General features: G+C 36.4%; 1 protein-coding gene across 10 annotated transcripts in view; it reads left to right on the top strand.

Moving 5' to 3' along the window:
• Positions 1–12,256, top strand: part of TAX1BP1 (Tax1 binding protein 1) — a 92,034-nt gene that overhangs the window by 12,673 nt on the left and 67,105 nt on the right. For all 10 annotated transcript variants that reach the window (XM_023225907.3, XM_023225902.2, XM_023225900.3 and 7 more), the window contains exon 3: positions 3,938–4,040. In XM_023225907.3, coding sequence (XP_023081675.1) covers positions 3,938–4,040 — 103 coding nt within the window. The remainder of the gene's footprint in view (positions 1–3,937; positions 4,041–12,256) is intronic.

Below are 12,256 nucleotides of genomic sequence, written 5' to 3'. Positions count from 1 at the left end.
CAAGTGATGTGTTCAAAGTCACATTGCTAATGCATGACGTACCCTATACAAGACAAACAAAACCTCCCTATAAGATACTATTTTCACTGCATCCTGCTGCCAAGCACATGAAAAACTAAGTTGCTTGATTAGAAGGTGGATCTAAACAGTGATTTTATTCTTGAATATCCTGTTTCAAACTTTTGTTTCTTTGTTCCTTGTTTTTCCTTTTCCTTTTCAAATTTTTTTCCTCCTCCTTCTGTTTTCCTGCCTTGGTCTCCCCTTCGGTCCTGTCTCATTCCACTCATTTTCTGTTTAAAAAAAAAAGTCCTCTGGTTTTAAAAAAAAATTATAATTATTATATTATTATATATAAATATTTATAATTATAATTATTTATAATTATAAAATTAAAACGTCTTATAGTCACACTACCAAAGTATATCCCTACCTAATATCAATGGTTAGCACTGTTAATGTTGTATTTCCTTCCAGCCTTGTTTTATTAGTGGAAGGAGACTTTCAGTCTTTTTTGTTTTTGTTTTCGAGACGGAGTCTTGCTCTGTCTCCCAGGCTGTCGTGCAGCAGCGCAATCTCGGCTTACTGCAACCTCCGCCTCCGGGGTTCACGCCATTTTCCTGTCTCAGCATCCCGAGTAGCTGGGACTACAGGCGCCCGCCACCACGCTTGGCTAATTTTTTTTTTTTTTTGTATTTTTAGTAGAGACGGGGTTTCACCGTATTAGCCAGGATGGTCTTGATATCCTGACCTCGTGATCCACCCACCTCGGCCTCCCAAAGTGCTGGGATTACAGGCGTGAGCCACCGTGCCCATCCTCAGTCTTTTTTCTAATATATATATTTTGAATGTTGCTGGCATATCTCATGTCTTTTTTAATGCCGTGATTTTTTCATTTAATCACTTACAATTAGTTCTGTACCGTTTTATCTCGTTGAGGAATTTATGCTGTTTATGATATTTCTCTCTTGAATCAGTGTTGCATACTCCCTTTGTATATCTAGGCATTTTTGCAGTTATTTTTTTACTAAAGGAACTTTTCTGGTAACATGATTTTTAGAAGCTACATTGTATACAAAAGAAGGAAAATGAATGCTCCAACCCATTGTACTCCTACCTTCCCCAGTGATGTCTGTTGTTATGTTTCTGGATTAGAAAAATTCATAGGCTCATTTTATACTTTTTTTGTGGGCTTTTTTCCTCACTTAATTATATTTCTTGGGAATCCTCCTATATCCATATGTAATCAGCTCGTTTATTTTCAGTGCCTTTCCTGCTCCAAGGCTTGTCTCCCTTTATTCATCTCCAAACATCAGCCCCTCTTCTCTGTTTCTTTCTTTCCAACTGGTCTCTTGTATGCTTTCCTCACCCTAATGTTTCTGTCTTTTCCTCAGTGTTTCTCCAGGATTTATTATCTTTATTTTTTCTAGGTAACTTTGATGTCATTCTGGTCTTCTGTATGTTCTTTCTCAGAATTTTCTTTATGATCAAAACTTACCCAACGTGTTTTTCTGAAATGTTAATCCTATTTAAAGGGAATATATTGTGGCTTTCTCCCTTCTCTGTCACCCTTGTTTAATTTCCATTTTATCATTTATTTTGCTCTTGCAGTAGTAACAAGAATGATGCCCACTGCTGTTGTAATTCTTCAAACTAAAGTATGTGACGTATTCATTGCTTTAGTTTCTTTCTTAACATACATACAGCCTCCAATGGTATCTGTGACTACAATTAACTGGTTAACTAGATTCAGGTATATCTCCTAGGTATATCTCCTAGAAGCAATATATTTTGGCAGTTTCAGATAACTGGCTATTTTGTCCCATTGTCCGAAGTGTTGCCATGTTCTCCCTGCCATTTTTCAATATTTGAAAATTGCTGTTATCAACTGTAAGTGTAATAATTTTCTTTTCCCTTGGTAATGGTGGACTAAAAGACAAGATTTCTTGCATTTCAGTGTGTCTTGTAGCATTGAGAAGCAAGTTCTAGCCCGGTGACCAGGAAAATAAAACAGAGAATCAACCTTTGGTTTGGACACATTATGGTTTATTGACCCTTCTAATTAGATTTATTATTATTGCAGTGGACTCCTACATAATTTCCTGATGTTCATCTTTTCTGTTCCTTCCAGTACTGTCCACTGTAACATACTTTCATGTGGGAGCTTGATATAACACAGTTACATCCCAAAGGAGCCCATTCCCTATGTCTTTCCAGGTTGAGAGACTTCTACATTTATTTTTTATGTATGCCTAACATGCCCCTCTCTAAGTAACTTAAGAACTATTTAGTTTTCCTTACTTAAAAGCAGTTTGAAGTGTAGTTCTGTATTTCTGACTTTTTGCTCAGGATTGTATCTCACCCCCCAACTTCTTGGTAGGCTCAGTTCTCAGGCTGCTAAGAAGCACTGACGTGATAGGTGCTGTGTTAAATACTCCACAGGGATGATCTCATTTAATACAGACACAACCTTTAGAGGCTGTTTTTGTTATCAGAGGAGAAAATAGAAATGAATAACTTGTCCAAAACCATACAGCTAGCAAATGATCTGTTCTGGTATTCTGACCTCACACTCTATGCTCTTAATTATTACAAAACACTACACCTATAATAACGACCATTCAAGGAGTGTTTGCCATGGATTAGGCGCTTCACGTGCTGCTTTTAGGTTCATTATCTTCTTTAATTCTTCCAACAACTGTGAAAGGAAAAACTAGTTCAAACAGGTGAGGTAAATGACTTGTTCACTGATTCCTCAGGTTTCATATCTGTAAAGAGATGAATCATGTCAAATGTTTTTTACCTTGACACAGAACAGAATAAATTGTAGGATTTGTCCCAGCATGCAAATACACCAGAAACCAAATTTCGTGAAACACTTACCCTTAATGTACTCCAGTACTTTCTCTTCTATATAATTACAAAATAAATGCCAGTCATGAACCACTAAATTGGTTTTATCACTTCCTACTGGGTTATAACCTGTAGTTTCAACCATTCCTTTGGAGGCTAAAGGTGACTAAGGTTCGTCCAGCTTCAGTATTCTGTTGTCTATAATCAAGCCAATCAGAATCCTAGGTATAATCTAACCTTTTGGCTGATGCATAAATTTTTGTAATATTACTAGCGAATAGATATCTAATACCTGTTTTAAACATCTCCAGTTTTCAATATTTAGTATGGTATAGTCCATCTGGAAAATACGGATTGAGATATGTATATATTCATGTTGTAAGTAGAAAATGTGTTGAGACATGAGTGATCTATCTGTGTATATATAAACATCTTGGTGCTAAAGGTCTTTTTACAAAATTTGCCAATTGGGTGCAGGCAAGACTTGCCAAAGATGAGGGATTAGTGAATTTAGTGGATTTAGGGGGAGGCAGATGTCTAAGTAAAACAAATAAAACACTTAAATTGGAGGTATAAATTAAGTTTTTTGAATTTTGATATATCTGAAAATTCTTCAGAGGTGAATTTGTAATGCATGTCTAATGTTTTAAATATTAATTTTCTTTAGTCTATAACTCCCTCAGTTGTTGGATCTACTAGACATTCAGTATGTGCCACCTTTGAAAATAATACTCTGGTCAATTAAAAATAAATAACAAGTATTTAAAAACTCGCTGTGTTTAGTGAAATTAAATTTTAATCAAAACAAGTTTTTATATATGATCATATGGATAAATTATCCTTGAGAAATTGGAAGCAAATTCCTTTTTAATACAGTAGAAATTCTACTATTCAATTTATATAGATTTTTATAGCATTAGGCTGTGGTTTAATTTAAAAATAATTTGACATGCTTGTGAAAATACTCATGATTTGTAAACATATTAAATATATATTTTAACTGTAAAATACAATTTAAAAAATGCTGTATGAGCCTAATATTAAACTATTTGCTTATAAACCTGCCTTTTGTGTTATTTCCCTTTAGGTTGGATGGAGTACTGCTCGTGATTATTACACGTTTTTATGGTCCCCTATGCCTGAACATTATGTGGAAGGATCAACAGTCAATTGTGTACTAGCGTTCCAAGGTAAGGACTGAAAACTGCAGGACTCGATGAAACTAGATGTCTTATTGCCGTTAAAGATGTTGTACTCCATTGTAATGATTTGTTCAGATATGTCCGGGGTACCAAAGTTGAATTAATTTGTGTCTTTATGGCCAGGCGTGGTGGCTCAAGCCTGTAATCCCAGCACTTTGGGAGGCCGAGACGGGCGGATCACGAGGTCAGGAGATCAAGACCATCCTGGCTAACACGGTGAAACCCCGTCTCTACTAAAAAATACAAAAATCTAGCCGGGCGAGGTGGCGGACGCCTGTAGTCCCAGCTACTCGGGAGGCTGAGGCAGGAGAATGGCGTAAACCTGGGAGGCAGAGCTTGCAGTGAGCTGAGATCCAGCCACTGCACTCCAGCCTGGGCGACAGAGCAAGACTCCGTCTCAAAAAAAAAAAAAATTTGTGTCTTTACTTAGCAAAAGCCCTAAGAATGTAACTGTCTAGTGTAGGCCACATGATATTTTATGTAGACATTCAAAAGTTATTGGTTGTTGTCTTAACTTTCACTGAAGAGTGGGTTTCTTTTTAGAGATTAATTTTTGGGGATTTTTTTTCAAGTGAGAAAACAATACAATAGTGATAAGAGATATTAGAATAATGTAACAAAAAAGAGGTGAGGAAATAGTCCAGATGAAAACCACAAAAATGATTAACAGAACTTATAGTTATTTGAATTCTGTCATGTGTAAGTTCCTTTATTATAAAATGAATATAAAGTAATATAAAATTCATTTTTGTGTTAGCTTGGCATAATTTACAAAATTTTAAAGATACTCTTATTCAGGTAATTCTGACATATGCTACAATATGGATGAACACTGAGGATGTTATAAGTCAAATAAGCCAATCACAAAAAGAAAAATACTGTATAATTCCACTATATGAGGTACTTAGAGTAGGGATAGACGCAGAAAGTAGAATGGTGGTCCGCAGGGCGTTCAGGTTCCTTCAAGGAAGGAATGGGGAGTTATTGTTTAATGGAGGTAGAGAGTTTCAGTTTTGAAAGATGAAGTTTGGAGATAATGTTGGTTGCACAACAATATGAATGTGCTTAACATTGAACTATACACTTTAAAATGCTTGAGATAGTAAATTTTATGTGTTTTTTACCACAACTTAAAAACTTGAAAAAAAAAAACACTTACTCAGAGATCTGTCAAAGAATTTACTGCAGAGTAATTTTGTATTATAATTTTACTGACTTTAGGGTTGTATTAAAGTGAATTCTTACTCTTGTGTATGTCATAGATTTCTTTTGGTCTGGTGAAGTTTGTGGACTCTGTCTCAGAATAATATTTTAATGAATATAAAATAAGACAAAATTGCAAAGAAAACCAATTATATTGAAATAATTAAAATATCACAGTAACAGATTCTTGATATATTAATACATGTGCTTCAAAATCTGTGTAACAGGATGTATTTTTTGGCAGATTTAATCACTGCCATGATTTCCAAGTGAGATAACATTGAGATACCTGTAACAATTGTAATGTGGTATTAACATATAAGTAATTCCTGTTGGTGACAAAAATCACAAATACTGATAATCAAAGTACATGCTAAAATTTTAGTTAAATGTTAGTAAAAATAAAAATATAATGTTTTTACCAGTAAAGTTGATGGATGACCTGAATTTTCTTTATCCTTTGACCCCAGGTTGAACATTCTCTGAAACTGCCTCTTTGCTATTGAGAACTTTATTTGCCTTTGTGTTTAAAAAAAAAATTCTAGGACTTTATTGCTCTTCCCTGGGACTGGCTATTAATAATTAAGACTTTTTCCTCTGGGTTTCTCATATGTTTAAGCAATGGGCTCTATTAAGAATGTTCTTATGTTAACAGAAAGAAGTTTACATTTTATGAATCATTACTTTAAAAAAAATGTGCTCGGGATTATGAGATGAATGATTTAAAATAAAGTTTATTGTCCCACACATTTTCACATATTTTAATGCAATTTAAAAATCGTGTAAATCTTTTTTGTTTGAGCCGGAGTCACACTGTGTCACCCAGGCTGGAGTGCAGTGGTGTAATCTCAGCTCACTGCAATCTCCGCCTGCTGGGTTCAAGCGATTCTTGTGGCTCAGCCTCCTGAGTAGCTGGAACTACAGGTGCTCACCACCACGGTTGGCTAATTTTTGTATTTTTAATGGAGATGGGGTTTTGCCATGTTGGCCAGGCTGGTCTCAAACTCCTGACCTCAGGTGATCCACCTGCCTCGGCCTCCCAAAGTGCTGAGTTTACAGGTGTGAGCCACCATGGCTGGCCCTAAATCTTTAAAATGAAACCTCAAATCATTTCTCCCTTATCTGATCTGGTTTACCATCTTCAGAATGTTAAAAATTAAATTTGTTTTAACAAACTAAAAGAAAAACCTCTAAAAAACCAAACTATACTAAAATATTTATTTAATGAAAATACTTTGTTAGCATGCAAATGCTTACTTCAGAAAGGAACCAAAAAACAGTTTGAATTTGGGATAAACATTTCTCGTATTACCGATTTCTTTTTTTTATTTTTATTTTTTTGAAACAGAGTCTTTCTCTGTTGCCCAGGCTGGAGTGCAGTGGCGCAATTTCGGCTCACTGCAAGCTCTGCCTCCCAGGTTCACGCCATTCTCCTGCCTCAGCCTCCTAAGTAGCTGGGACTACAGGTGCCTGCCACCACGCCTGGCTAATTTTTTTTTGTATTTTTAGTAGAGATAGGGTTTCACTGTGTTAGCCAGGGTGGTCTCGATCTCCTGACCTTGTGATCCGCCCACCTTGGCCTCCCAAAGTCCTGGGATTAGAGGCGTGAGCCACCGCACCTGGCCAAAAATTTTTATAGTGATCCCTCCCTTGAGTTTTAGTTTTTGTTATAGTTGCTAAGAGAGAGCATCAGCCTGTTTTAAGGGCAGCATAACTTGGAGCCTATGCACATAGCTTTGGTGTAGTGATTTCCAAACTTAACTGTAATTTGGAATCACCGGAGTGCTTTAAGACATACAGAAATTTATGTCCCACCTCCACATTTGTGATTTAATTAGTCTGTGGTATGGCCTGGGTTTTAGAATTTTGGAAAGATCAACAGGTGATTCTGTTATGTTGAAGTTTGGGAACCGGTGGCATGGCAGACAGTTTTTAGCAAATAATTGTTAACATTATCTAATTGATATGGTCTTATCTAAGTTAAAATGTCCTGTTTTTTATCAGGCAATATCTGACTGGATTTTGGTGACATGTGCAGAGCAGCCTTCTAAAATAACTAGGCTCAGATTAATCAGCTTCAGATGGTTTAATTAAAACAAATTAATATACTTTTTTGGAGCAGTTTTAGGTTTACAGAAAAAATTGAATGAAAAGTAGTTCTCTTGCAATCCCTTACACTACCTTTCCCTGCTTTCCTTAATTTTAACATCTTGTGTGCTCCATTTGTTACAACTGATGGACCAATATTAATATACTATTATTGTCTGAGTTCATAGTTTACATCAGGGTTCACTGTGTGATGTAAATTCTGTTGATTTTGATGAACGTATGAAGACATATACCTACTGTTGCAGTATCGTAAAGAACAATAACTTCACTCCCCTAAAAGTCTCCTGTGTCCCACCAACTCATCTCTCTTTCCCTCCTCGTAAAACCCTGGCAACCAGTGATGTTTTACTGTCCCCACAGTTTGCCGTAAAATGTCATAGAGTTGGAATCATATGGTATGTAGTCTTTTCAGATTGGCTTCTTTTACTTAGTAACACGTGGTTTAAATTCCCTCATGTCTTTTAGTGGTTTGAATAGCTCATTTCTTTTATTACTGATTAATATTCTATTGAATGGATGTATCATAGTTTATTAATCTATTGAAGGAGATCTTGGTTGCGTCCACGTTTGGCACTTACTAATAAAGCTATAATAAACACTCTTGTGCAAGTTTTTGTGTGGATGTAAGTTTTCATTTCATTGAGTAAATACCAGGGAATGTAATTAATTAATTGTATGATAGGTTCAGTTTTGTAGGAAACTGCGAAACTGTCTTCCAAAGTGGCTTGTACCATTTTGCATTCTTCCCTGCAATGAATGATGAGAGTTCCTGTTGCTCCACATTTCAGCAGCATTTGATGTTTTGGATTTTGGTGGTCTGTTTGTTTAAAAACTTTTTTTCACTTTATTCTGAATTTTGCATATGTTTGGTCTAAACATTAATTGGCACTGTGAGTGCATGGAGCTTGCATATATAAAGATATTTCCTTATGTTCTGTGCCAGGAAACCAATATGCAGAGGATAAAACTTGTGGTGTAATATGGGCAATGATTTAGGTCCTCATAGATGTTTTTGGATAAGGAAATATTACAAATTATATATGTAGTTTATCTTTTAATAGCTTTTTTTAGATAATAAAATTTAGGTGTGTATTGGAACTAGTTTTGTTACATTTAAAACTTCTTTCCTAACAGCTGTTGTTTTATTTTTAATCATTTTTATTGTGATTGGTTTCCTCTTAAAAAATAAGTTAACTGCCAGGTTAACTGCCAGGTTAACTTATTTTTTCAGTGGTGACTCACACCTGTAATCTCAGCTATTTGGGAGGTTGAGGCAGGTGGATGGCTTGTGCCCGGGAGTTAGAGACCAGTGTGGGCAACATAGCGAGACTCCATCTGTTGCAAAAAAAGTTATTTAATGTGTTATAGTGACTATTGCATTTGTTTATTAAGAACTTAGCAATAAGTTTAAAAGTGGTTAAAAGAGAGAGAGAGAGAAAAGCATCCAGTTTATTTCTGTTAATACTTCAAAAACATTTTTGGGCCAGACGTGGTGGCTCACGCTTGTAATGTTAGCATTTTATGAGGCCAAGGAGGATGGATTGCATGAGCCCAGGAGTTTGAGACCAGCCTGGGCAACTTGGTGAAACCTCATCTCTACAAAAAATATCCCCAAAATTAGCCAGGCATGGTGGTGTGCACGTGTAGTCCCAGCTACTTGAGAGGCTGAGGTGGGGATGATCACTTGAGCCCAGGAGGCTGGGGTTGTGGTGAGTCGAGATTGTACCACTTCACTCCAGACTGGGCGACAGAGTGAGACCCTGTCTCCAAAATTCATGGGCACTAAGCATAAATGCAATATGTTTTACAAGTTTCTGAAAATTCAACAGTTCATTTTTATTTTGAGTTTTGAAATTCAGAAATAAAAGCATCTGCCTGCCCAGAACTTTTTTGTTGCGTAAGGAAGTCAAGGAAAGCTTAGTCATCAAATATTAGAGTTATAGAAGGGCTTTCAAGCATAATGCAAATCACTTTGCTCATTTTGTGGATGAGTCATGAGAATCCTGGAATGCGAAATCCGAAACATCTAACAGTACCTAAAAGTGATTGTTTTCCTAAATGAACCCTTATTTATTTATTATAATCTTGTTGAACACTAAAGGCACAGTCTGTAAAATTCGACTCGAAAATTTTGTTTTTACTTTTTCCCATTTTATTTTCAGTATCTATCTGACACAACAGTTTTTCCAGGCAGCTTTAAATTGCAGCTCTGAATAATTAGGTCTATCTCAAATGGTTTTGAACCATATTTTTTAGCAGTTTATTTTAGTGAAGTTTTTGCCTTTTAAAGAATCAGACCTTGAGGCCGGGCGTGGTGGGTCACGCCTGTAATCCCAGCACTTTGGGAGGCCGAGATGGGTGGATTACCTGAGGACAGGAATTCGAGACCAGTCTTGCCAACATTGTGAAACCCTGTCTCCACTAAAAATACAAAAGAATTAGCCAGTCGTCGTGGCATGCGCCTGTTAATTCCAGCTACTCGGGAGGCTGAGTTAGGGGAATTGCTTGAAGCAGGGAGGTGGAGGTTGCGGTGAGCCGAGATCAGGCCACTGCACTTCAGCTGGTGAAAAAAAAAGAGTCAGACCTTGAATACCTAGTTTGTAGAGTTTCTAATGTCTTGATGCCAGAGCTGATTAATTATGCTGCATATTTGTTTTCTAGTTAAGCTTTTAAGTAAGCCTAGTGGCTATTTGGAAGTTGGTATGAATTAGTAAGTTTTTAGTAGAGATTAGGAGGGTGGATTTTTAAAAACTTTAACAATGTGTATTGCCAGATACATGTCTATGATATTTGCTTATTTAAACTTTGTATTTTAAAGTAATTTTAGATGTAAAGAAAACTTGCAAAAGTAGTACACAGAATTTCTGTATGCCCTTTGCCCAGCTTCCTCTCATGTGAGCATCTTGCATGACCATGGTACATTTATTTAAGAAAACAGTAGTTTAATAGTGGTATAGTACTATTGACTAAAGTACAAGCCTTACTCAGATTTCACCAGTGCTTCCATTACTGTTCTTTTTCTGTTCTTAGATACAGTCCCTAATCCCTCTTTGCATTTAATTGTCATGTTGTCTTAGTCTCCTTGGTTTCTCCTTATCTTTCATAACCTTTACTTTCTTGTAAAGTACTGTTAGCATTTTGTGTTGTTGTTTGTTTTGGTAGTAGCTTTTCTCTCATCTTGGTTTTGCTCATTGTTTTCTCATCATTAGATTGAAGTTATGCATTTTTGGGAAGAATGCCATAGAAATAGTACTGTACCTTTCTCAGTACATTTTATCAGGGAGTATGTGATGTCCATATATCTTATTACTGGTTATAATCTTGATTGCTTAAGATTGTGTCTTGTGGGTTTCTCCACTGTAAATAAAGTTATTATTTTTTCCCTTGTAATTAATGCATGTTAAAAGGGAGCTACTTTGAGACTGTGGAAATATCTTGTTTCTCCTCATATTTTCAGCCACTAATTTTAGTATCCCTCTGTGCATCTTGCCTACGATTATTGTGGTGTTTGTCTAATGAAGTTCATTACTTTTGTATTTATTAGTTGATCATTATGTTAGAAAGAATTGTCTTCTTCTCCGTGGAATCATTAATTTCTTTTGTGAAATAAAGTCTAATACTGTATTTTTTTTGTTACTTAATTGTTTCAGCTTTAGCCATTAGAGCTTTTCAAGTGGGCTCCTGTACTTTTTTTGACATGCTCTACCCCTCCTAATTTCTTTTTGTGGACTGCTACTTCGCTTTAAAGCGCCACAATAATTTATCTTATGTTATATATTGTCTGCCTCTCCTCTCTGTTTCTTTTTTTTTTTTTTGAGACGGAGTCTCGCTGTGTCTCCCAGGCTCGAGTGCAGTGGCGCAATCTTGGCTCACTGCAACCTCTGCCTCCCGTGTTCATGCCATTCTCCTGCCTCAGCCTCCTGAGTAGCTGGGACTACAGGCACCCACCACAACATTCAGCTAATTTTTTTGCATTTTTAGTAGAGACGGAGTTTTACTGTGTTAGCCCGGATGGTCTGGATCTCCTGACCTTGTGATCCGCTTGCCCAGGCCTCCCAAAGTGCTGGGATTACAGGCGTGAGCCACCGTGCCCAGCCTATCCTCTCTGTTTCTAAGGAGAAAAGCCAGCTGTTTTTTAAAGAGTGAAATCAGGCAAAGTAGGTATAATAACTGAGGCTGAAAATTTCGAGGCATGAAAGAACAGCAGGCATAGTGATTATAGCTCTTGGGGTAGATATTAATAAGGTAAGATATTTATCTTTATTTATTCGTTTCACAATTATTGAATGTTTTCTTTTTACAAGTCATTGTGGGGAATTCTGAATTTTTTAATATGTATATGCACAAATATGTACACATATATGTGCCCTCAATGTGTGTGTGTGGTATCTACGGTGTTTTAGAGGTTTGATGTAGTTGTAAGGCATGTACATAGTAACCAGTAATGTTAGGTTTACTGTGGAGGTATGTAGTTTTTACGCTTGATCTTAGTCAAAAAGGCTGAGAAGTGATAGGAGATGTTTATTTTTTAATATAAAAAGTACTGTGTGAGCTTTGAGGGGGAGGCAAAGATTAATTTTAAGTTATAATAATCCAGCAAAATTTAAAATGGGATAACAAATTGAGGAAAGAAGGGGGCAAATATTGAACACATTATTCTAGATACTATAAATATATTATCTCTTTGTTAAAATTTTGGATCTCTGAGACAGATGGCCTTTTTTTTTCTTTACTTTTTTTTTTGAGATGGAGTTTTGCTCTTGTTGCCCAGGCTAGAGTGCAGAGGTGCGATCTAGGCTCACTGCAACCTCCACCTCCCAGGTTCAAGCGATTCTCCTACCTCAGTCACCAGAGTAACTAGAATTATAGGCATGCGCCACCACCCCTGGCTA

Source organism: Piliocolobus tephrosceles, chromosome 8, assembly GCF_002776525.5.
Source record: "Piliocolobus tephrosceles isolate RC106 chromosome 8, ASM277652v3, whole genome shotgun sequence".
Lineage (NCBI taxonomy): Eukaryota > Metazoa > Chordata > Mammalia > Primates > Cercopithecidae > Piliocolobus > Piliocolobus tephrosceles.
Note: the sequence above shows the minus strand (reverse complement) of the source record. Positions and strands in the feature narration are given on the sequence as shown.